The sequence below is a fragment of the Triturus cristatus genome, chromosome 4_1 (assembly GCF_964204655.1).
Source record: "Triturus cristatus chromosome 4_1, aTriCri1.1, whole genome shotgun sequence".
In the NCBI taxonomy this organism is placed as follows: Eukaryota; Metazoa; Chordata; class Amphibia; order Caudata; family Salamandridae; genus Triturus; species Triturus cristatus.
This window is the reverse complement of record NC_140585.1, coordinates 366,529,184-366,554,503: the sequence shown is the minus strand read 5'-3', so window position 1 is coordinate 366,554,503 and position 25,320 is coordinate 366,529,184. Positions and strand designations below refer to the sequence as shown.

At 47.1% G+C, this 25,320-nt stretch overlaps 1 protein-coding gene across 5 annotated transcripts in view; it reads right to left on the bottom strand.

Annotated features, from left to right (window-relative positions):
• Positions 1-25,320, bottom strand: part of FGD4 (FYVE, RhoGEF and PH domain containing 4) — a 597,812-nt gene that overhangs the window by 199,773 nt on the left and 372,719 nt on the right. For all 5 annotated transcript variants that reach the window (XM_085652397.1, XM_085652400.1, XM_085652401.1 and 2 more), the window contains exon 3: positions 2,886-3,072. In XM_085652397.1, the coding sequence (XP_085508523.1) occupies positions 2,886-3,072 (187 nt within the window). The remainder of the gene's footprint in view (positions 1-2,885; positions 3,073-25,320) is intronic.

Sequence of the window (25,320 nt, the reverse complement as noted above, 5' to 3'; positions counted from 1 at the left end):
CTTTTGGGACCTTATAAGTGTTTAGTTATGCAGCTGTTGCATGGTTAAACACTTATAAGGTCCCAAAGGCGAGACCTATTGGCTATGCCAATGCTTGTTTAGAACATGTTTGCATGCCCATAGGTGCTGGAAGGTTCACAGACTGGGACGATCAATGGAGTGGCCAGTACTGATACAAACAGCAGAGAGGGTGTTTGGTGTGGCAAGACCTTGCCAAGGATGGACTTGAACAGACAAGTTTAATTTGGAAAATGGAATAAATGTGGAAGGAGGACTTTCAATTAGAGGTTTTTGAAAATGTTTACCTTTTACCCCTGCAGTTAAAGCAAAGAGAAAAGGTCGCCCTAAAGGAGGCCTGTCAATGTACGTTTCCATTGAGGATGCTTTTGAAATAGCAAAGCTAAACCTACATTTGCATGGTATTAATAGCAGTCCGGTGATAAACCTATAAACCTATACATTAATGCAAAACCGAGCATGAAAAAGCAACTCATTGGCACCACCGATAACCTGTCAGAGCTGGCCCTCCAATATGGCCACATCCCCGGATAGCGATAGAGGGTTTTAACTTAAATCTTGTCAAACATTTGAGGAGAGACAGTTCCCAAAATAGAATTTAGCCAAGTGAGAAATCCCAATTCAGGAGTCCAAATATAGTAACTCAGATCAATTTAATCCCCCACGTCTTGTGACCATAGAAGCACTAGTGTTTTGGGCGCTCAAGAGACGGTTTTTCTCAGACAAAACACTGGCCGATGCTGACAGGGGGAATAAAAGTCATACAGTGTTAGATTATATTTTTAACTTACTATGTTTGTTTGACAATTCGAATAGTTCCAAGATGCAAGAGCGATCATGATCCCGAGCAGGTCACTATTAGAAATGATAACTGGCCTGCGTTATTGGTTTTACATATGGGGTCACAAGACAGTCCATTCCAATGGAAACAAATATCATGAAACAGTCACCATGTATGGAGAAAAGACAATAAATCCAATTTCAGCTAGGGTCACAGTACAAAAAGTTCTAAAAGCTTATTTCAGACTCCCTGAAATACCCTTGAAGCATCATGAGCAACAACCCCAAAATAAATTGTACTCGAAAGTCGTAAGGGCTCAGCGAAGAAACCTGGACAAAGAAACCCAGAGGCTAAAATCACTTCCAGATCCCGTAGAACAAACCAAGAAGGCAAATGAGTTATGAAGAGCTTACAAAAAACAGTGCGGGAGGCCCGACGGGCCCAAGAAGACCAGAACTGAAGAAACCCCTGTGCAGCCTGCAATTGCAAGAACCAGGTCTTCTGGCTCCTTATTAATCGCCTGGAGAGACGTTTCGCTGTTTAGCGTGCAATAATGTTGATCAATCAAACTGGATAAATTCTATAAAAGTGCTGTACCAGGAGATGCGCTCTCAATTTTGAAACACAATCTTGCGCACCCTTACCCTCTAGATTTCAACTACAAGGAAATAAAAGAACAAATCTGTAAGGAAGTGGGGATGTTCTACCTGCCACTATTTATAAACAAGATCCTGAATTCTGGTCGGAATGCTTTTATACGCAATTCATTTTACGCTTAACCGCAGAAACGATACCAGATTCTTGGCAAGGGTCGGTGCTTCTTCCAATCTACACAAAAAGCTGCATATTCAAGCCATGATAGCTATAGTTTGATAGCACTATTGGATACAGAATTGAAGTGCTTCAGTTGACAGACCTGGAAGAGTGGGCTTTAAAAAAAAAAAAGAAAAAAAGACTAATGCCATTATACCAAACTGGGTTTGAATAGGAGTCCAGTACAACCAACAATTTGGTAGCGTTATCGATAATAATTCAGAAGCCAATTAAAGAAAATAACTACTATCCACCCGCTTCATCGACTTTACGAAGGCGTATGGTCATGATAACAGCAGCTTGTTATGGAATCTGTTTTGAGCTCTCCACCTTCGTATACTAACGCATGGGTCCAAATACAAGCTGGGCGAGAAATCAGGTGCTTTCGTCCAAAGTACCCACGCAGAAAGAGCTTAAGAAAAAGAGCTCGCTCGCCCTAATATTTTTTAACTTGTTTATTTCAGACCTGAGCATTAATACATATTAACGCCTCCAACCACAGTTATTTTGGAGGCGCATTTTAGGTCCGGTTAAAGTCCATTACAGTTACAGTGTGGTCCATTTTTCTCTCCGTAATGCTTTTAAACAAATCGGTGTCACAACGTGTGCCAAGCAGCAATGTTTTGTAAGCATGGGGAATCTGCCCGGTGACTGTCCTTTTTATGGAACTACTGTACTACGTAGGCAAGTAACTAATAGCGAAAGAGTTGTAATAAGGAACATGTGTAAAAGCGAAAGATGTCTATTCCATATCCAAGATGTTTACGCCTCGGGGTTAGGCTGCGAGCAATATGAGACTTTGATGTTTGTAGAGGAAGTTTACATTTTGGCATATGCACTGCGCACGAACCTCCTGCTGTCCGCCCCGCTTGCCTCGGTTCTTTACGATGAGCTTTAGTTTATGCGCTGCTTTTAGAATATGTAGAATGGATTTTAACGTCATATCAATTTTAACTATTTTCTTTTCTGAGCTATTTGCTGACACATGTCAATGTTAGCGGCAAACTGCCGCAGCTAGACACTTATTAAACATGTTGCACTTTTATTGTCATGTAGAATGTTTTTTTATTAAATGAATTAAAACATTTACTAACTTCGACAATTTTACTTTCATGGTGGAGCAAGGCTCACAGGCGGTGATGGAACATTCTCATCTATTTTCTACACAGTGAACTTATAAAGTTTCTGGGATAATCTTAAAAATCAGGCAACACAATAATTTCGAACATTATATTATTCCATCTGCATCCATGCCGACAATGGACGTACTTACCCACTGCTTTCGAAGCGGCTGATGAGATCTGTAATCTTTTTGGATTTCTCGCCGGGCGCCCCAGGAACAGGCAGAGGATGGGTGCCTTCCTCCATCGCCGGCTTCTGTCGGGAGACGGGTCTCTGCCAGTGTCTTGCGGGGGTGGTCTGCGTAGGGGTGTTCTGCAGAGTTGCAGGCTTTGGAGGCACTGTCAGGAGAAAGACAAGGACGCATCACCGAGTGGAGATGAGCAGTGACCTCTGTGCTTGCGCGAGCCTATCTCCAGCCAATCCGCACAGCCGCTCTGGAGAGGCAGAGTTGGCTGTTAACCAAGCAGGAAACAGTAAAGCAACTTCTGCATCAGTTTAAAATAGTGCTTTGCTGCCTATCAGCAAACAATCTGCACTGACTAAATCAAGCAGCAAAGCCACTGCAGCCAGCTCCTGCCCCGTGGAAACTGCGCCCGCGCCAGTACCCTTTCAGGCCTGGCTCCCAATTTCAAGACTCATCTCTTTCAAGGGACTTCATGCTGCTCGCCAAGATATTCACTGCACCTGACCAACATTCCTACCGCAGAAGCTTTGCCACCTACCGACCAAGGACGTCCAGATCCAGAGTGGCGTCAAGTCTGACCACTCTCAGGTTGAATAAGACTTGCATCAAAGCATCTGCCTTCACAATGCAGGCAGACAAAACCCAATGCAGGCAGACAAAACCCAATGCAGGCAGACAAAACCCAATGCAGGCAGACAAAATCCAATGCAGGCAGACAAAACCCAATGCAGGCAGACAAAACCCAATGCAGGCAGACAAAACCCAATGCAGGCAGACCAAGCCCATGCATCCATGGCTCGCGCTTCTGAGCCGAAACACATCAACGATGGAGGCTGTTGGTTTATGGTATGCATGTTTCAGCATGGTTCTACCTACCTCACATCCTTCAGCATCAACGACCAGTGCAAGGGCAGCGTTAAGCTCACTTAGGCATGGCTGAAGCACCTCTCCTGTTTTCATGTTTCCCATGTAGGTCTTCCGGCTGCCACACGCAACCGCTAATGCTTCCCATAAAGCCATTCGAAAGCACACACTCTTCTAACCATGCACACTGACTGGGTAGTGTCCTACCCTACTCCCCCCTAGAATGATGAGGGGTAAGAAGCATTACATTCATGTTACACCACAACAGGATGCACACTAATTAAAGGATTACCAGGACATTTTTATAAGCACTCTATGCGAACATATACGGTGTACCAGGTTGGATTTCCTTATGCTATTCGTGCAAGTAAAGTAATGCCATCAATACGCTTACGGAAAACTTAAAGATTAATGAACACCTATTGCAGTTCCCATAACATCGAATGCTTGGAGCACTCACTCTCCAATAAGATACCACACAGGTCACCTTTTTCCAAAACATTCAGATTCAATGGAGATCATGATGAGTGGAACATTTAATTTTAGAAAGCAGCATTTTCACCAATCCAATATGGAAAAAAGAAATCAAAACGTATTCATGTGCACATGCATTTAATGGTCTATGCGCGAGGAGTTGAATGCAGAAGTGACAACTGATCAAGAGCTTTCACAATTCAAGATGCAAGATGGAAGATGGGACCGCCAGAATCTGAGTAGGGGAGCAATCATTAGATTTCTCGGTGGCAGAAGTTTTGTTGAAACAGCACGGTCGCTAGAATTTTCCAGAATTTACATTAGTTTGCAGTTGCGTTGCAGAGGGGGTTTGGCTGGCTGGTTCTGAAGGCCCAGGCAGCGCGGCACCTTTGGAAGCATTGCTCCAGATTATATTTGTAAGTACAGAAGATTGTCTCGACTTAGATGCCGGCGCAAACTAAATCAATCTATTCATTCGAGCTACGTCTCTTCTTGGTCCCATGATTTCAAATTCAAGGATTCACTTCTACTACAACTTTCAACAGTTCTGAGCTGTATGCTCATGCCTGTGGGTGGCCAGAGTACAGGGCATTACAGACATCAAGGAAGGGCATGGCGTAGACCAGGGCCGCATGGGCAGTGTGTGCCGCTGCCCAGGGCCCCGCAGTCAGCCATCCAACTTGGGGCCTCGCACCAATGTGACACAGTCAGGGCACGGCATGAAAGGTGCCACCTTGCAAGGGTCCCCTCCCCTGGCCTCACAGCTATGGTGTAGTGAGGCAAACCCGGGGGTGGGGGCAGACCCAGCTGCAAGAAGGCACATTCCTTAGGTTTGACTATTGCCCGGCTGTTTAGCTCCCTGGCAGTCTTAACCCTCTCTGGAGATAAGCAATCCTCACACCTTCAATCCTTTATGAGCTGCTAAGAGGTGCTTGCAGGTGGCTGAGAGGGAGGGGCTGCATGGACATCTATTGAGATGCAGACAGTCCTGAATGGGTCAAGTCTATGGAAATTGGAGGGGCCTCGCACATTCCCCTTCTGCCTAAGGCCCCCAAAATCCTGACATAGACTTCGTTGTAGGTGATGTTCTATGATTCATGGAGAAGAAAGATGAGATATTCTGGATGAATCTGTGGTGGCAGATGCATCTTTTCATGACTTGTCTAACAGTGAACTTATAGTTTCTAATCGGATTTTAAATATTCAAATAACATGAAGAATAAAGGGTTGACCATTGGATGGCCAGGGTGTTCAATCTCTCAATGAATGAAAGGCAGGCAGACAACTTATCCTTCAAAGGCAAGTGTACACTTTGGGTTAAAATTCAAATTCAGTAAAAGATAGTGACAGAGCGTACTCTTGCAATAAAAAAGATTTTAAGAGAAAGAACAATCAAATACATCAATGCTACACGTAATGTTCACGGAAACGAAGGTCTAACATCGGGGTTCACATTTGTTCTTTAGTGAACACCATTTTCCTCTAATAGGGCTAAATTTGACAGTGGTGTAACCCCTTTATCTTTATTCTCAAAATGAAGATTTTGGGAAATGACTTACAAAAGGGATATTGGAATGCTACTGTTTGGCAATGCCTGCACTTTCACTGCCGCTGTGCACTTGCAGAATGCACCAATTGCTGCATCATTTGCAAAATCTAAAATTGAAATACATGTTTCTAGCCAAAAAAGGTCAGCCATTATTGCACATTGAATGCAACTGAGCTCCCGTCACTATGCCCAACCGATGGGCTATGGAAAGGGCCCCCTAGTCAATAGCAATATAAACATATATTGGAATGCAACAAACGGGGCCGAAGGAATGATTCCTTAACCAGCACTAAGGTGAACGCTGCTAAAACTAAATGCGTGATTTTAAACCTCATAAAACATTTTAAGGAAATTCAAGATGAATCAATCTGTTACATGGTGCCTCTAGGCTACTTAAAAGATATCAAATAACTCCCAAATCAATATTGCCACCTACTAAGATTTACATTGCCAAAGTTTAGAGTGCTGCATTGTATAGGGCTGAAATCTGGGGGGGGGGGGGCACAGAAACTCAAAGGAGCGGACAGTAAGGGAGAATACCTTTATAAGATCTTTGTTCAGCCAAACCCGAAGCACTCCCATTATTTTTGGACACAGTGTTAAAGAGTAGAGGTGTTTTAGCCGTTTTAAGACCCTTTTTTATCGGATGTGGATAACGCCTGAATTAGATTCCTACAAGAAAGCCCTAATCGAGGTTTTAAGCATGGATAATTCAAAATCCATCTCTTGGTTCCATCACATACGATCTACCTCATCGAAGTATGGAAAACATATGGAGTGAACCTCGCTCAATGAGGGATGGAACAAGAGAAGCCATCAAATCGGCTTTCTGGGAACACGCTATCGAGCTTTACCATACAAATGTTGGCTCTGTAAGTCTCACAGCAGGGTTCCTATCCTTTAAACTGACACCAGAAATTGAAACCTATATGGATGCTACAAGACCTTACGATGCTCGAACTTTAAAAATTAAATTTAGAATAGGAACCTTGCGGGTAGGCCTATTTCCTAACAAGTGGAAATCACAGCAGGACACATAGATTTTCTGTCCTTCTTGAAGGGACTCTATAGAAGATGTTGAACATTTGTTCTTCTTCTGCCCATTGTACAAAAGTGCAAGAAGAACCTGGATTAGAGCACTCAGTTTAAACCTTGGAATTAGGTAATTCCAAACTGCTTTTAGGATACTCAGACAAAAGCCAACTCAGTTACTGTATATTCTGTAAGCCGATATCTTGGATACCTTTCTGCCGTTTGGCTAGTGAGGAAGCAGATGGGGTACTCCTTATGAAACACAAATCCTGCAATAATCCTTTCGGTACTTAACACACCAGTATAGGAGGTATTTATATGACTTTGTGTGCAATAATTGGGAATCTTTTATAACTCCGATAAATGTGCCATTTTTTTTTTTTTTTTTTTGAAAAGATTTTATTGTGCACAAAAAGGGTTACAAACACGGGCCTACAACCACCAGGGCCGGCCGCTAGTAGTCGAAGTGTTCCAGCATATCAGAAAACAATGATTGGCCCACAGGGGCTCCGCACTATCACAGTAGATCAGACTGCACATAAGGGAAATCAGAATACACGCTTTTAGTATAAATAACAACAAAAAAGAAAAATACAAAAATACAACAAACAAGGCGAAACGACTTATGAAGGGCGGCGAACACCAGCCGGGGGAGTCAACACCCAACCACCCGAGGGCGGTCAATAAAAGAAGACCTGAGAGGGAGGGGGGGGCCACGAGAGAACCAAATCTGTACTCCAAAGTACGAGATACACAAGGAACCCTCAAGGATCAGGGGGACGAGGCAACCCCGGACGCATCCACCAAAGGGGGAGCACAGATAGACCCACGATACGCGTTCCACTGCCCCCAAATTCTACCCAAGGCCCCCGGTTTACCACGAGCCACATACACCGTTTTCTCCCTGAACATGCACCAGTCCATGTTCTCCTTCCAGACGGATACGGTGGGAGGCCGCTGGGAACCCCAAAGCTGTGCAATATCTCTCTTTGCAATCATGTTCCCCAAGGCCGCCCACCGAGCCTGAGCCGCATTGCAGTCATTGGGCTCCCATACATTCAGCACACAACGACGCACCTCCGGCAGCAGAGCAACCCCGGTGACTCGTCTCATAATATCATGCACCCGGCGCCAGTATTCCGCCACCTCGCGGCATTCCCATAGGATATGGAGAAAGGTAGCACTGAGCCCGCAGCCACGCTTACAGAGTCCATCGTCTGAAAACCCCATCGAGACCAGGCGGGGGCCCGTCACATATACACGATGGAGAATCTTAAGCTGGACCAGGCGAAGACGGGCCGGGATGGCCACCTCCTTAGGGGAGGACAGTGCAGTCTGCCAGTCCTCATCGTCCAGCTCCACCCCATCTCCCGTCCATGCCTCCCGAAGACGCACCAAGAGGTCAGCCCGATTGTTTATCAGTTTTTTGTAAATCAGGGAGATAGTACTGTCGGGGACGTGACCATCGAGTATGCGGTCCTCGAGAGGCGAAGAAGAAGGGACCGTGGTCCCCTCCCCAAAGACCGAAAGCAGGGCGTGCCGAACCTGTGCATAACGGAAGAACTCTCTGTCACTAAGCTCATACTCGCGCTGAAGCGCCGCGAAGGATTTAACCGCACTTTTAACCCACAGGTCCCCCACTCTGCTGATGCCGATCGTATCCCAGCGCTCGAAGCCTTTCGTTGTCCAGAGGCTTCCCAAGCGGTCTGAGTCGAATAGAGGAGTGGCGCACGTTAAACGCTCACTCCAGCCCATCGCTACGTTAGCCGCCTTCCATACACGGACCGCAATCCTGGTAGGGCCCATAAGGGCCCTACCAGCAGACCGCGAGTAAAGCGCTCTGTTATAGTTACCGCCGGGGAGCAGGAACTTATCCATCTCATATGCCGGGTTCGAACCAGGAGCGTACGTAGCATGATTAATGGCAGACAGCTGGGAGGCCCAATAGTACCGTCTAATATCAGGAAGCGCGATGCCCCCGTCATACCAGGAAAGTCAGCTTGGCCAAAGCGATACGCGATCGCCCGTCCCAAACCAGTCTCCTCTGCAAACTCTCCACCTCCCTAAAGTAGGCCGCAGGAATGACATCAAAGGAGTTCTGGAGTGCATAAAGGAATCTGGGAAGGGACATCATTTTAAACAGCGCCGCGCGACCAAGCGGAGACAAGAGCAGCTTACACCACCGCGCCGTATCTGCCCTCAAACGCCGGAGCGGAGACAGGAGATTCTGCTCATAGCGGACCGCCGGATCCAACGAAACGTACACCCCCAGGTATTTAAAGCCGGACTGAGATATTTGGAGCGGAAGCCGAGGTGGCAAGAGAGGAAGACCACCAGAGATAGGATACACACAAGATTTGGACCAGTTAATTCTCAGACCCGAGTTTTTCCCGAAGGAAGTAAGGACATCAAAGAGAACATTGAGCGACTTCCGCGGTGAGGTGAGATACAAGAGAATATCATCCGCGTACAATGAAACCCGATCCTCGAAGCCCGGGGCCCACCGGAGCCCTCTAATCGAGGGCTCCCAACGGAGCCAGGCAGCGAGCGGTTCCAGGGCGAGAGCAAAGAGCAGCGGGGACAACGGGCACCCCTGCCTAGTTCCCCTCCCGAGAGCGAAAGGCCGAGAAACCCGCCCATTGACAACCACCTGAGCCATTGGTCCAGCATAAAGGAGCTTCACCCAGCTAAGGAACCCCTCCCCAAAACCAAACTTCGCCAAGACGGCCCAAAGAAATGGCCATTCAATGGTATCAAAGGCCATCGTGGCGTCTAGGGAAACCAATATGGCCGGTTCAGCGAAGTACTCAGCCCTAGCGAGGACGCCGTGCAGACGCCGTAAATTGAGAGCGGTATTACGATGTGGGATGAAGCCACATTGATCCGGATGTATCAAGTCACATATAACGCTCAGCAGGCGATTGGCGAGGACCTTAGCAAGGATTTTGGGTTCGGCATTTAGCAGGGAAATAGGCCTATAGGAGGCACAGCGGTCACGTGGCTTACCTTCCTTGGGAATCACCACTATAGTAGCCAGACGCTGGTCGTCAGGAAGGGAACCCCTCTCGAGCGATTCCTGAAACATATGACGGAGGAAAGGCGCGATTTTATCCGGGCGCAACTTATATAGTTCGATCGGCAGACCGTTGGGGCCCATAGCCTTGCCCGAGCGGAGGGAGCGAATCGCAGTAGCTATCTCTTCGACAGACAAAGGGGCATCCAGCAGCTCGCGGTCCTCGACGGATAAGCCGGGCAGGGCAATATCCCGAAGCAGAAGACAAGAATCGTCCTCATCTCTATCAGACACCGGGGAGTACACTGCACGGAGGTGGTCAGCAAAACACTCAACAATCTCACCAGGCTCAGTCACACACACACCATCCGACACCCGAAGCTCCGGGACCACACGGTTCACTCTCTCCTTCTTGTCCAACCAGGCAATCAGCTTACCCGCCTTGTCTCCGGCGTCATACAACCTACCCTGCTGCTCCCTATACATAGTCTTGGCAGCATCAGTGACGAGAGACTTATATTCAAACTGCTTCAGGCTGAGGGCATGCAGCCCATCCGGGGTGACGCCCGCCTCCAAGGCTGCCTCCAGCCCCGATATTTCAGTCTCCAGCGTCACAACCGCCTCTCTCTTAACCCTCTTGGCCTCCACTATCTGGGACAGGGCATGCCCGCGGAGCACTGCTTTGAAAGCTTCCCACAGGGACACCGAGGACAACACCGACCCCTCATTCTCAGAAAAATATTGATCAATCGACTTAATCAGGCTATCACGGATCTTGGGGTCTCGCAGGTACCAAGGGTTAATAGGAGCGATCCGCCCAGCGGACCGCGACCCGGTGTCAAAAAGCAACCACAGTGGGGAATGATCAGAAATACCCCTGGCCAGGTGTTTGACCTCTCGAATCCGAGTAGCCTGGGCCGCGGGCATAAGGAAATAATCCAGTCTGGAGAGACTCCCATGGGCCCCAGAGTGAAAGGTGTACTGACACTGTGTCGGATGCATTAACCTCCAACAGTCCACCAGACCGAAGGTCTCCAGGAGCCCGCCCAGCCACGCCTGGGCAGCAGGGGGGCCCTGGGCGGATGACGGTCCAGGTCACCCGAGACAACCGAATTAAAGTCCCCACCCATAAGCAAAAGACTGTCAGGAAGCCCAAGCAACATCCGACCCAAGTCTGAGAAGGTGGAGTTCTGGAGGCCCGGGGGAACATAGACCGAGATCAAGGAAAGGGACTGCCCCTCCCACCTCCCAGTCAGAGCCACATAGCGCCCTCTTTCGTTTGGGACCACCCTGGTGATCTCCAACGGAAGTGAAACTCGCAAGAGAATGCCCACCCCTCTCGAACCAGTGGTGAAACCAGAGTGGGCCACAAGTCGATATCCCCCCCTGTTCATAGCCCGACAAACATTGCCAACCAGATGCGTCTCCTGTAAGAACACCACATCAGGAGTCAGACGACGCAGATATTGCAGCACAACACCCCGTTTGATACGGTCCCCCAATCCATTGACGTTCCAAGACATCAATCTCAACCCGTCCCCCCCCCATCCCCTCCAGTAGATCAAGGGCCCCCTAGCAAAGAGCTCAACACCCAAGGATGAACCATAGCCAATACTTCGCCTTGAAAACAAAAAACACAAATCCAAACAACCCCACCCACCCACTAACCCCCCCCAACTCCAACACCCCCCACCCTGCACCCCTGCGGTCCAAAAAACCACCCCAACTTGCAGTGTGCCTGTCGCCCTACAAACCCCATTCTACGAAAAGACCCCGGAGGAGGGAAGGGACCCGTCCCCGCCCGCTCCCCACACACAACATAGTGAAACAAAATGCACAAACGAAGTAGAACCCAGCCGAACAGTACAACATGGCAGAGTCCGGAACCATAAGTCACTCCAAAGGAGACCCGCCACCCTCGGTACCGGCAGAGGGCCCAGTCCGGTCACCCCGGTCCGGCAGCGAATCCAGCCAGTCACTCACAGTCGCAGGAGAGTCAAAAAAGGTAGTCCGATCTTCATGTTCCACTCGGAGCCTTGCAGGATAAAGCATAGAGTACTTGAGACCGAGGTCCCGGAGACGCCGCTTCACCCCCTGGAAGCCCATCCGCTGTTTCTGGACAAGTTGGGTGAAGTCCGGGAAAAAGTTAATGGACGAGTTCTCATGTCGGACCGGGCCATGGACCCGTGAGGCCTGCAGAATCGCGTCTCGGTCTCTGTAATGGTAAAGTCTCGCAACGATAGGCCTCGGGGGGGCACCCGGTCGCGGCCGGCCACCTGGGACTCGATGGGCCCGCTCCACAGCGAAAAACTTACTCAGGCCAGCGGGAGCAAGATGTTCGAGGATGAGCTCCTCGACCAGGAGATCAACCGGGCGGTTATCGGAGGTCTCCGGAACGCCTATGACGCGAATGTTATTGCGGCGGGCCCGTCCCTCGAAGTCTTCCAGCCGCCGGGCCATCAGATCATTGGCCGACTTGAGATCGCCGAGAGTGGCCTGCAGGTCCGACACCTCCGTACCAAGGGAGGACGTCCGCACATCCAGCGATTGAACCCTCTTGTTAGTCTTAGAGAGATCCGCCCGGATTAGCGTAATGTCAATGGCCACCGTGTCGATTTTACGGGCCAAGGCCTCGTACTGCGTAGCGATGGTCTCTCTGATGCCCTTAATGGCGCCCATGATGTCCTGCAGGGACAGATCCGGAGAAACGGACGGGCCACCACTGGTGTCCTCCGGGGGGACAGTGGCCGTCCCGGGGGATCCTTTACCCCGAGTGTAGCGGTCCATGTTGTTCGTCTGGACCGGTCTCCCACGTAGGGATGTTTTGGTCTTACGCCTCTCGGGGTCCCCCTTGCCTCCCATGAGAACCTCGATCGCCGAAGGGGACCACCGAGGAAGCGTCGAGGTGGCACAGGCCAGGCAGACGCGTGTCACACCACAGGCCGCAATATGGCGGAGCGAAGGGACCCCCGTCAATGAGCACGCTGGCAGCAGACGAAGCCACCGGCATCAAGCGAAGGCAAAATGAGAGCCCAGTCGCACCAAGCAAGTCCACAGTCCAGCCCCTCAAAGACCAAAAGTGAACCCGAAAGTGATGTGACGGCCACTGGCACAGCCCCGCTGCCGTTGTTGTTCAACTACGCCCCGGCTCCACAGATCACCCTCGCATCGGGCACAGCCGTCGGGTGGGCCTCAAAAGTTCAAACCACCATAACTCCGGATTGCCAGGTCCGATTTGATTTCCGAAAGGAGTTTAGTGTTCAGCCAGCATTCGTCTCCCAGATTCCATCAACCAAGTCAGGATAGAGTCAGGATAAATTCCGAGGAGCAGCGAGCGTCCGGGGAGCCCTGTGCTCACGCGACCATCTTGGATGCGCGCTAGGCTCCTCCCCCAAATGTGCCATTTTTTGATTCGTACATATTTTTAAAGGGATTTTACTCGCTTAATATATTGTTTTGAAGTCCAATCAGATGGCTTTTAGTTTACAAAGCTTCTTTTCTCCATGATTATACCGATGTTATGAATTTACCATCATTTCATATGATTACTCTGTACTGTACGCCTTGATTTGTATGAGTAATGCCAATCTTCATGTTTGTTATTTTATGTATGTACATGCTTTTATCAGTTAATTACCCCGAAATAAACATTATGAAGAAGATTCCTGCGCTATTCATGCTTATACTGAAGTGCTCTCAAACCACCAGTTACTGCAAGAGAGCCTGCAGGGTTTTGAAGAACTTCAAACATTTTGTATGTGTTGGGAGAAAGTTGCCTCTAGATGCCGTACAGTTAGAAATTAAAGACGCATGTACATGTAGACTTGTTTTCTGTTGAGTTTGAGCAGCAGACCAAAGGCAGTAGTGAGGCTTGGGTAACCAGCTTTATAAAAACATATATATATATTTCTTTTTTTAAAAGACACACATTATGATCTTAAAAATGGTAATTGATAGGAAGGCACTCAAGAGAGGCAGAGGAGAGACAAGGTTATCTGAAAAAATATAAGAAGAGCAATGTTCAGGATCGTCTGAAATAGAGAATGTGCATTGCAACGGAGGAAAATCAAAGAGATAGGCACAATTGACAAGATGGAAAAATAAAAGTGTGGGTAACAAGCCAAGTAAAAGACAAGATGATAAAAGGACAGATAAAGTGATAGAGTCTGCCGAAGTTATAAAATGGGAAATTACAGGGATGAGTAAAAGATAAATGAAAAAGAATAAACTATGGAGAGAGTAGGTATAAGGAAAGGAGGAAGAGAGAGAAAGGTGGGCTGAAGCAGGGAACTTCATATAGAATAGAAAACTGTGGCGTAGAACGCCCATCAGTGACTGAGTACATGTACTCAGAGAAATAGGAACATAATTAATGTCATACAACTCCTTAGGTTACAAGGAAATGTGTGTCAATGCACATAGTGGAGTGAGTGGAGAGTGTGTGTGTGTGTGTGTGTGTGTGAGTGGAGAGTGTGTGTGTGTGTGTGTGTGTGAGAGAGTGGAGTGTGTGTGTGTGTGTGTGATAGTGGAGAGTGTGTGTGTGAGAGTGGAGAGTGTGTGTGTGTGAGAGTGGAGAGTGTGTGTGTGTGAGAGTGGAGAGTGTGTGTGAGAGAGTGTGTATGTGAGAGTGGTGAGAGTGTGTGTGCGAGAGTATGTGTGAGAGAGAGAGTGTGTGTGTGTGTGTGTGTGTGTGTGTGGAGAGAGAGAGAGTGTGTGTGAGGAGAGAGAAAGAGTGTGTGTGTGGAGAGAGAAAGAGTGTGTGTGTGAGGAGAGAGAGAGAGTGTGTGTGTGAGGGGAGCGAGAGAGAGGGTGTGTGTATATATATATATATATATATATATATATATATATATATATATATATATATATATATATATATATATATACGTACCATCATCTCAACCTTTGTCACAATGAGTCAAGATCAAGTGTTCAAAGATATTACAACAGCTGAAGCTTTGCTTCTACCAGTGTAGTCATGTTCTGAACCACACTAAAAGATTATTTGCAGTGAACACGGTAACAACATCATAAAAAGCGCTCATCAGCTGGGCACAGTTCCCAAGCCTCTACAAGAGGCTACTATCACACCCCTATAATAGAAAGCTTAAGCCAAATACTGACTCATTTCCAATCCACCATGTATTACAAAATAATGTAAAGAGAGGCCATACAGAACTCCGTGATGAAGAATAATGTTCTCCAAGACAGCCAATCAGGGTTCATCAGTGCTTAATTTAAAAGCAAATAAGTGCTAGGACCCTACGTTTTTCTCCAAAGCCTGCCATCGGCATTGCTAAATCTTAGAGTTGCCTAATGCCCAGACTATCCAGACTCGATGCCTCCTCATGGCTCTTTCATCCACCACAGCACAATCCCTATCTCTTTATTTTACTCTTGCGGGCTCTTTTTTATCCCTGTTTTCTCCTTTGGCTAGGTTTTCCCATCTTTCCTTCCTTTCCATCTCTTGTTCTAGGTCATAGCCTGGTGATGAAATACAGGTCCCGGTGCCCACAAATGATTGCTGATGGGCTCCACTTGCAACCACTGGCTCACATTAAGCACTCGGGTTCACACCAGACATAGGAATTGAAACTTTCTTCAACAATATTAAAGAAGACATAGTTCTCTTGATTCTGAAATCCATTGATCCTTAATATATCAGGATAACATTCAACTCACATTCAACCTGACAAAAAACAATATTCCAATCATCACAAAATGTCTTAAACCATTTTGTACTGGATGAAGGAAAATGACCTCCAGTTGAGAGGACATAAAGCTGAAATACTACTGGAAACACCAGCAGACAACATCCAGCGGAGATGGCTACAAGAACAAGTACCAGTTCCAAGTATAGCTCATCCAGTAAAATAAAAGTCTCTGGGTGTGGTTGAACACTGATAACAATCCCGAACACATTAAAAATATGTAGGACAAATATATCCCATATGGTTGTAGAGATAAAAGAAGATCTAAAAAGATGCAAACACCTATTCATCCCTTGGTTGGGCAGTATGGCTCCCACTAGAATGACAATAGAGTTCTGATCCCTATACCAGTTTCAGGCTATCCCGATAAGAATCAAGGACAATATTTTTCAAACATTCCATAAAAGAATTATAAACAGTCTAGTAGAGTAAGCCAGTTAAGATTTCAAATACGGAATGGGGGCGGGATTGGATTTTCTGGAACAGACAAACTATTGTGAAGCTGAACAGATGCATGTAATTGACAATTCTCTGATGAGCTACTCCAGCAAACACTGGGCGAATATGGATAGAGCCCCGGCTTGCAGGATGCTGTGGGATGTAACCGGAAAACCCAAAAGAGATAGGCCTCAGCGATTATACTTTAGTCAGACTGCCAGCACAGTGTTGGTAAAGAATGCAATAAGCCTCAAAATGTGTCTGACCAGGGTTTTATCTTCACTAACACCCATACACAATGTTAGAAATTGGGTTTCTGGTTGGCAGAGGTATGCACCCTGTCCAAGCAGGAACCACAATCCTAGTCAGGGTAAGTGTAGTACACACCAAAGGTTTGCCTGTGCTCAACCTCTGGCATCTTGGCACTGAGCAGGCAGGCCAAACTAAAGAGCCAATGTGTAAAGTATTTGTACACACACACAACCAGTAACACAGGGAAAACAACACAAAAGTACTCCACACCAGATTAGAAAAATAGCCAATATTTATATGAGTAAAACAAGACCAAATCAATAAAGATCCAATATACACAAGTCAAGATATGAACTTTGCAAAATTAACCGAAAATACAGTACTTAAAGATCAGTAGTTCCAACTGGGGCTATCTGTTAATGCTTGACTAGGACAAATCCAAAAGTTCAATTCGACCACAATGGGGAGCAAACCAGATTCAGGAGTCACACAGACCCGCTGACAGTACCTTGGATGCTCCGGAGATCGTGGACGATGTGTCGAGCAAAGGAGGGGAAGAGTAGCTGTCGAAGGCGATGCGTCAATTCTGAAGTTGGTGCAACGTTGTGGATGTGTCAAAGATTGTAGATGATGCTTTCTGCAAAGGGGGGCTGCGTCACTGTCGAACTCGATGTGTCATTTCCAAAGCCGTGTAAAGTCATGGAAGCGTCGATGTCAAGAAGAGATGTGCATTGGGCTGATGCATCGTATCACTGACTGTAGATGATGAGTGCAGCACAGGGCGATGCGGAGGTGCTGCTTCCACAAAGTTGGAGCTGCTTTGAAGATCGTTAGCGATGCGCAGTCAATGAGCGGTGTCCGTGGCTTCAGTACAGGCAGCGGCAATGTGCTTATGTCGTAGGGAAATGCACCTGTACCAATTGGTGCAACATGCTTGTAACATTGGTTTCTTGTGTTGCAGCACCAAACAGTCACTTCCAAGGGCCCAGGACTGGTTTTGGTACCACTTGGATGAGTAAGGTTCACAGCAAAGGAGCACGGTGCAGGGGAAGCCTTTGATATCCCTGCGACTTCAGAAAACAGGAGCCAAGCCATTTACAAACAAGCCCTTGGACACACTTTAGAGTTGCAGACTGTAGAGAGTCAAATCCAGTTCTCTCACTCACAGGCAAGAAGCAGAAGGCCCTCAGAGCAAAGCAAGCTGCAAAGTGGTAGTCCCTCCAGGCACCACAACTGATCTTCTTCCTCGTAGAACGTCCTCAGTTCCAGAAGTGTTTGGAGTACATGGTGTCTGAGATCCAGTATTTATATCCATTTTAGCCTTTGAAGTAGGAAGAGTTCAAAGAAAGGTCTTTGTAGTGCACAAGACCCTGCCCTGGATCCAGACTCACTACACTGGGGTATACAGCCATTTGTGTGGGGACAGGGACAGTCCTAATCAGGTGCATGTGTCAGCTCCTCCCTCTCACTCTAGCTCAGGAAGACCCATCAGCCTGGTGATGGTACATCAGGATGTGAGTGGCAGACCTCAGTTCCCTTTGTGTCTAGAGGGAATGCACAAAGCCCAGCTGTCATACAACCCAGACCTGTAGACCAGAGACAGGCAGAAGGCACTGAAGGGTTTAAGTAACAAAATGCCATCTTTCTAAGAGTGACATTTTCAGACCTTCAATTTAAAAACCAACTTCACTAAAAGATGTGTTTTTCAATTGTGAGTCCAGAGACACCAAACACACTTCTCCTATTTTTTCCCAATTGAAAGTTATACTTGTAAAATGCTACAAGGCAGCTTTAATGTAACTTTAAATGTTAATGTAATTTAAGAGTATTTTACAATCAGGACATGTAAAACCGAAATGTACATGTCCTACCATTTAAGTACACTGCACCCTGTCCATGGGCTATCTGGGGCCTGCTCTAGGGGTGACCTATGTGCCATAAAAAGGAATATTTAATCCTGACAAGTAGGTTAACTAGTCAGGTCGAAATGGCTGTTTAAAACTGCACACCCAGGCTGTGCAGTGATAGGCCTGAGACATGTTTATAAATGCTATTCATGTGGGTGGCACCATCAGTGCTACAAGCCCGGCAGTAGACTTTTATTTACAGGCGTTGGGCACATGTAGTGACTTGTACTAGGGACTTATAGGTAAATCAAATATGCCTATCATGAAGAAACCAAATTCCATTGCATTTTAGACAGAGCACATGCACTTCCACACTGGTCAGCAGTGAAAGAAAGAGTGCACAGAGTTGTAAAGCCAGCAAACAAAATTCAGCACACAGTCAAAACCAGGAGGTCAGAAGGTATAAAGTCAGGGGAAACCACGTCTAAAGACGCCAGGTCTAAAACACAATCCAAATTTTACATCAGCATACACAGTTGAGGAGCTCTAGGACTCGAGAGTGGGGGAATGCAAAACCATACCAGATGCATTAGAGGGAGGTATAGTAAGGTATTTTATAGACTTGTACCGAGCCTTCTGGATAGGGACACAAGAACATTTCTAATACTTTCAACTGAGGCACTGGGCAATGCGTCCAACAAATTGCCAGCCACAAGAGACAAAACAGATCTTGAGAAGTTCCTCACTACATGTGTGGGGACCAGAGGGCGGGTGTCACAGTTACACAAGCTTGTAGCCATGATTGAACAATCAAGTTCAGCAGACTATGAGAGATGGGAAAGCATGGTTGATACAAAATGAAGCACGAGTTAATCTTTGGAGAGATGCAATATCAAATTGCAAATCAGTACTGCATAGAGCCTCTTCACTAAAAGTGATGAGGGTAGTACAGGACCCCAGACAAAATGTGTAAGATGTTGCCAGACGGATAAGGTCGGTGCGGAACGGGATGTGCAGGAGAAGGTGATCCAACGTCTGTATGGTGAGCTTGCATGGCATTATTGATGTTTCCGATGGAAGTATTGGTAGCTATTAAGGGAGGTATGATCCCTTACAGTCCAGCTATAACAATACGGCTATGAGAATTCATAAGTGTCTGGAAAGGCATGAACATTGATATTCCATTAGTGTGCATGAAATGGTCCAGGCATGTTATTAGAAGTAAACAATAACATCGGCGGTATATATCTTGTACACAAAGGTGTGGGAAAGCAGTGGCAACTGAGACACTTTCAAACCATCTAATCAAAGAGACAGGATCTCCCTGGGAGCATGGCAACCGGTTGTAGACTCTATGGGGAAGGATTGCAGAGAGGGTACTTATCTTCCAACACTTGAAGTTGTACGGCCAGAACAGATAACCTGCATGCAGAGGACTATGAGCTGCTCTCATAAAAGGACTACCCAACATGAGCCCGCAGGAAATACGAGGCTGGGGCACTCTCAAGCCCCTGGGAGGGGAGGCAATGGAATCCGAAACTTTAAGTTGTTTTTGTGCATTTATACATGAAGATTCGATGTCATGGCAAAGGAAACGTGCAGCGAGAAGCCTCGGAAATTGCACTTGCTGTTACTAGAGGGAGCGAATTCCAAATGGTAATAAAAAAATATTTTAACAGAACTCCATTGTTGGAGGCTAAGAGAATTGTTCTGAGACTTTGGAAATAACATAAAAAAAACTAAGTAAAAACTGGTCCTGGAGGCAAATATCATGGAAACATTTGAGACTGTTTGGTCTTCTTTTTATGCGGTTTTGCTCTATTTAACTTGAATGCTGTTATGACTCGTGCCCGGCTTTCTGTCCCGGCGCCTGATCTCCCGTTTGCGTTTTGTCATTCCCCTTCTTTTATCACAATTTATCCCCCTCCTGTGTACGGTCTCTTTTTTCGGAATTGTGCTTCACATCGAAACCTAATATAGATTTTTTTTAAATACTGAGTAAGGATCTAGTTGACAGGTAGTAGGCCATGTTCTGTTCAGTTAACAAAGTAGGAACTAGCTGGTAATGTAATAACTTACTAATATAAATAGTTAATTCAAGTAGTTCGGGTAGAATAGGAATAGTTTGCAGGTTTAAAACATATTTTGGAAGGAATTTTGTCAAACTGCCTTAAAATATATCCCGACCCGATATTGTGACACTCAGCCTTCTAGCAGCGCTTTATCTCATTACTCATAAGGAAACAATAAAAATGTGAAAGTGCAGGTACTCACTATGCCAGAGGCCCCGTCTGCTCCTGGGAAATGCAGGTACTCTGCTGTTGTAAGTACGGCAGCCCGGCTTAAAGAAGGGCACTCACGAAGCCAGGGCTAGAAAGTCCTGTTTCCCCACTAGCCTCCACGCCTCTGCAGCTCTACCATCCTACTCAGCCAGCCAGATGCCCAAGTTGGCTGTCGCTGATCCAACATCACCCAAGTCACACTTCTCACCCAGCTAACCACCCGCACTACATCAGCATAGAATTCAGTACCATTCAGATAAAAATAGCTTAACAAGCATTGAAAATGCAATAGGCCTCGCCTTTTATTAAGTTAAAGCCATTTGCTTTGCTAATGGTATTATATAGCAAAGCAAATGGCTTTAACTTAATAAAAGGCGAAGGCTTATTGCATTTTCAATGCTTGTTGTTAATTAAACGCAGTGCTGACAGGAGGCCCTGAAGCATATCAGCTGGCTGTGCTAATTCACCAATCACACCAGTCTGTGGCTTGGTACTAGGCTCAAACACGCTGTGCAGTTACCCGGGTTCGCTGCCTGGGACTTTATTGGCATTTCCTGCCTAAGAGAGGTCTGGGCCACTGACCACATTAAATGATTCCAGCAGTTGACGGGTGACTTGAAATCTCTAGACTGTACAACTGTTTAATCATAAACCCCCCAGACACAATTACAGGCTTCAGGGCTACTTGGTGCACTGATCCAGGTAAAGTCAATGACGATGGTGGTAAAAACGGCAGTGCGGATGGTGGACAACCCAATCTCAAGCTTATTCAATTTAACTACTACCACAGGATTTATCACAGTCCCCACAGACTGTCTAGGATGAGGCAAGCCAGCCGTGCTGCTAGTATGAGATGCGTGGAAGCAGCAGGCATCTTTTATCACGTGACTGCTGCCATATCCTCAACTACTGGCAGGCGATCCTTATGGTTTTAGCAGCTGGACTGGATACCCCCACGGAGTTAGACCCCCCCTGGAGGCTGTTGGGACTAATGGAGTGGTGGGTTGACTTGAGGTACCTAAGGTTATGGGCTGGCATGGGGTTCCTGCTGGCCAAAAGAGACACTGGCCCTTGCTGCTAGCGGACTGGTATCGAGGCATGGACTACTGCGGCGCAGCAGAGCAAATGGCGCATAAATGAGACCGTGCATAGCGAAACATGCCCAAATCTGGGCCCATGAACAGCCTAGCCTATCGGGTTGGTAGTTGAAGCGGCCTTGGTTTTCCTGTGTGGTATCGACATGGCTGTACTCATGAACCATAGGTCAGTGTCGATGTCTAGCATCCTATGGGTCTCCCTCGGATGCCATTGCTTTGCTCTGTCGTTTCTGTGCATTAAACATAAAAAGATTTATCGAAAGAAGTGACTCCAAAACATTATATGGTGCACTTGAAGGAAGGCCCTCCTGGTAGGAGCAGAAGGTTGGCAAAGGAGAGAACGGTCAAGCTGCAGTCAAGAGTCTTCAGGCCTGCTAGCAAAAGAGAGCCAAGAGGCCACTCCTTCCCTGTATAGAGACCACTCACTTCAGAATGTGGTTCTACAGAGGAAGGCAAGTGAAAAATGGAAACCGTGGCAGAAAATGTTACTGGGAGGAGTGGGCACATCCAATTTTTCAGCTCTAGGGGACTTTGAAGACAATCAGAAGGACGGACTCTGTGAAGGTTTTGTTGCTTTTCATCTGTTTACTCCATAGTTGTAAATACAGAGATCACTCTACCAAGCGATGCTTGTAAACATCAGTATGCAGCTTTTCTACAAGTTCTGCGCTGGCAAGCAGTCCGCATGCAACAGTTACAGAAAACCGCTCTCGCACCTGTACACAAAACTGTGCACAATGCGGCACTGCAGTATTCAGTGTGACTGGTGTCGATAATGATGGTAGCAGCAGAGGTCAAGAGCTCAGCAGATGCATGCATTTGCTGCAGATGTGTGTTGAACCTAAAAGTCAAAGTCTGAAAAGCTAGCAGGGACTGCCCAGCCTTTCATCCTTCCAAAACCAATAAAAACAGCAGGACCCAATTGGGTCATAGTGACATTTGGAACACTTGCAACATTTTTGGCGCTGTATAAAAAAGGAAAATACCATAAACCCTTCGCATAACTACTCATTAAAAAATAACGTCCATTACCTACTGATTTTTTCAGATTTATATAGAGCCAAACCGCCCCAAAGGAACTGTAGCACTTTACACGAGCACCAGCTACAACAAGGACACATTCATTTTGAGGCACAGAGAGGAGTAAGTGGTATGCCAATAATCACAGGATGTCGAGCTGGCACCGAAACTTGAACCTGGTTCCCCTAGCCCAAAGTCGGCAGCTCTGGCCCGAACGCCACATCCTCTCGCCTCTATGCTGCTGCTTCTATTTATGAGGACAGACAGCTAGACTCACGGAACTAGAGCGGCCATAAGGGCTCGCGACTGTAGAGATTCTACTGCTCATAATTGCCTTCGGTGCCTGGATACTTAAAAAGAACGGGCAATGACACTCGGTTTTCAAGTAAAATCGTGAATAAAACATAAAAATACTGAAAATAAACATTAACATTCCTAAGGAAGGGTGGAATTTAATGATCGTGCTTGCATCAAAAACTAAGACTCAAACATGCTCGACAGCAATTTAAGTTATAAAAGTGTCAAGAACCTGGGGGTATACACATCTGCACAACATCCACACGTCGAGTCATGCAGCACGGAGCATGTACGGCAGACACCGCGCACACCTCGGGCATCACATACCGAGCACTGACTGCCCGGACTACACTGCAGCTCGCACCCTCCTGTCCAGGGGAGGGACATCCGCGCCATCTCTTCAGGAACGCCCACCCGGATCCAGCTAACGCAGCGTGCTGTGATTCGCCCCGAAAGCAAACATTAATTAAGCTCTGTGTTTGAATTTGCTCTTTGTTTATCTTAATCCCGAGTGCCAGCTTCCTCCCGCACGGTTATCTGATGAAGGCGGAGTAAACCCAGAGCTGAGTGCTGCGGGGTGACGGGCGCCACAGCCAGCGTAGTGTGAGCAGGGTGATGAACATGATGGGGGGGGTTAGGCACGACGGGCAGATTTCAGTATCGGAGCCTCGCCTTTCAACGTAAGAGTGATCGGGGCAGACCCTCCGGCTGTACACTCACGAAGGGCAGAGTGCCTAAAGCTGAATGCCAGAGAGAGACCTTCGAGATGTGTCCACGTTTGTTTCATACACAAGCAACGCCAACAACGCCTCACTCTTTTTTTTTTCTCTTTTAGAGCCGTCCCAGTTGGACTGGCTCGCCTGACTGGTTTCTTATCTTTATGGGGCCATGTGTTTGGCCCCATAAAGATAATAAAAAACCTTTTACACCAGCAGTAAGTCGGGGCAGCCAGTCCAACTGGGACGGCTCTAAAAGAGAAAAGTGTACGTCACTAGACACGCCTTTCCAATGGCTGGCCACTGTTTAGCATAAACGGTGACGCCAGCCAATGGAAAAGAGGGGCGGGGCTTAAAGCCCACTAGAGAAATCTCCTCAAATCATTAAATCTCGCCAGCGAGACTGCGCATGTCTGCGCGGTCTTACGCCAGGCGAGACCTAAAAATAGCATACGATCGAGAGCACAACCTGGCACCAGAGCTGGTGATGAGGTTTACAAAACTACCTGCATCAGCAGAGCTATCTATGGGTCAGTGATAACCCAGCTGAATGGAAACAGCCGAGGTGCTTCAGCCCGCTCCTTCAAACACACAAAGGTCTTTAGCACAATCAGACCACCTTTCCTTTCACATCAACTAGCATTAACTATTACAAAAGGAGACACTGAACACATCACTCCAACCCACTCACAGTCCTAAGCAAAGGGTGCCCATGATAAAAAAGGTCCATGATAACAAGAAGAAGTGCACACATGCTCCTAACATAATGCAACATTCGATTGATTTATGAGCCTATCCAGAATGCTAAAAACGATACTTGTAGGCCTGTTTTGTGGTTGAATTCAAATGTGTGAAACACACATGCCATTTTCCAACCCAAAGCCGCACACAGCTTTGGGTTCCAAGGTAATGCTACTATCTACCATGGTTTCAGATAGTGAAATTGCGCTGCTTCAATTCTACAAATATTTAAAAGACCAATCAGCCCAAATCTGTGACAGAGACCGTGCCTTACATTACAGCAGCACGTTCACTGTATGTGCTACAGTCCACTGTGCACACATGCGACAATCTGCACTTCCCTAATGGTTTCTACCAGGAAATCACACTGAAGACTGCTGATGTCAGCACTTGGAAACAAATTAACGCCACTGCATCTTTCCGTGTTCTCTCATCCTTTCTTTGTACAAACTGTAAAATATAATTTACGTAATCAGCGCGCTGGTGTCAAACTTCTCATCCATAGAAAGGGGCCCCGGCCAGGCACGGACACTGAGTGCCTGAGGAAGGGGCCCCGGTGGTCATGGACGCTCGACGCCAGAATCTGTGTTGCTTATTAAGGCGACATCATCGCGTACTAATGTTTTTGTGCTTTAGGTACGTTTTGTGCTTTGACTTCGAATTGAGACGACATTTTAGAACCCACTACAGGTTTTTGCTCCGGAAAGGCGTCGTGCAGAAGCAGCTGGGAGGGAAGAGATACAACAAGGAGGGAAGGGACACACCAGGGAGGGAAGGGACGCACCAGGGAGGGAAGGGATGCAGCAGGGAGGGAAGGGATGCAGCAGAGAGGGAAGAGATACAACAAGGAGGGAAGGGACACACCAGGGAGGGAAGGGACACACCAGGGAGGGAAGGGACACACCAGGGAGGGAAGGGATGCAGCAGGTCAAGGTTGACCTGTGTTTGGCAGAGCTAAGATGGAGCGGTTTGGGCACCGCCTGCCTGCTCAACGCTGGGGTTAAACATGACATCATTTTCTAAGTAACTTTTGTCCATCTCTATGTAAAGCGCTCCGATACCTCCGGGT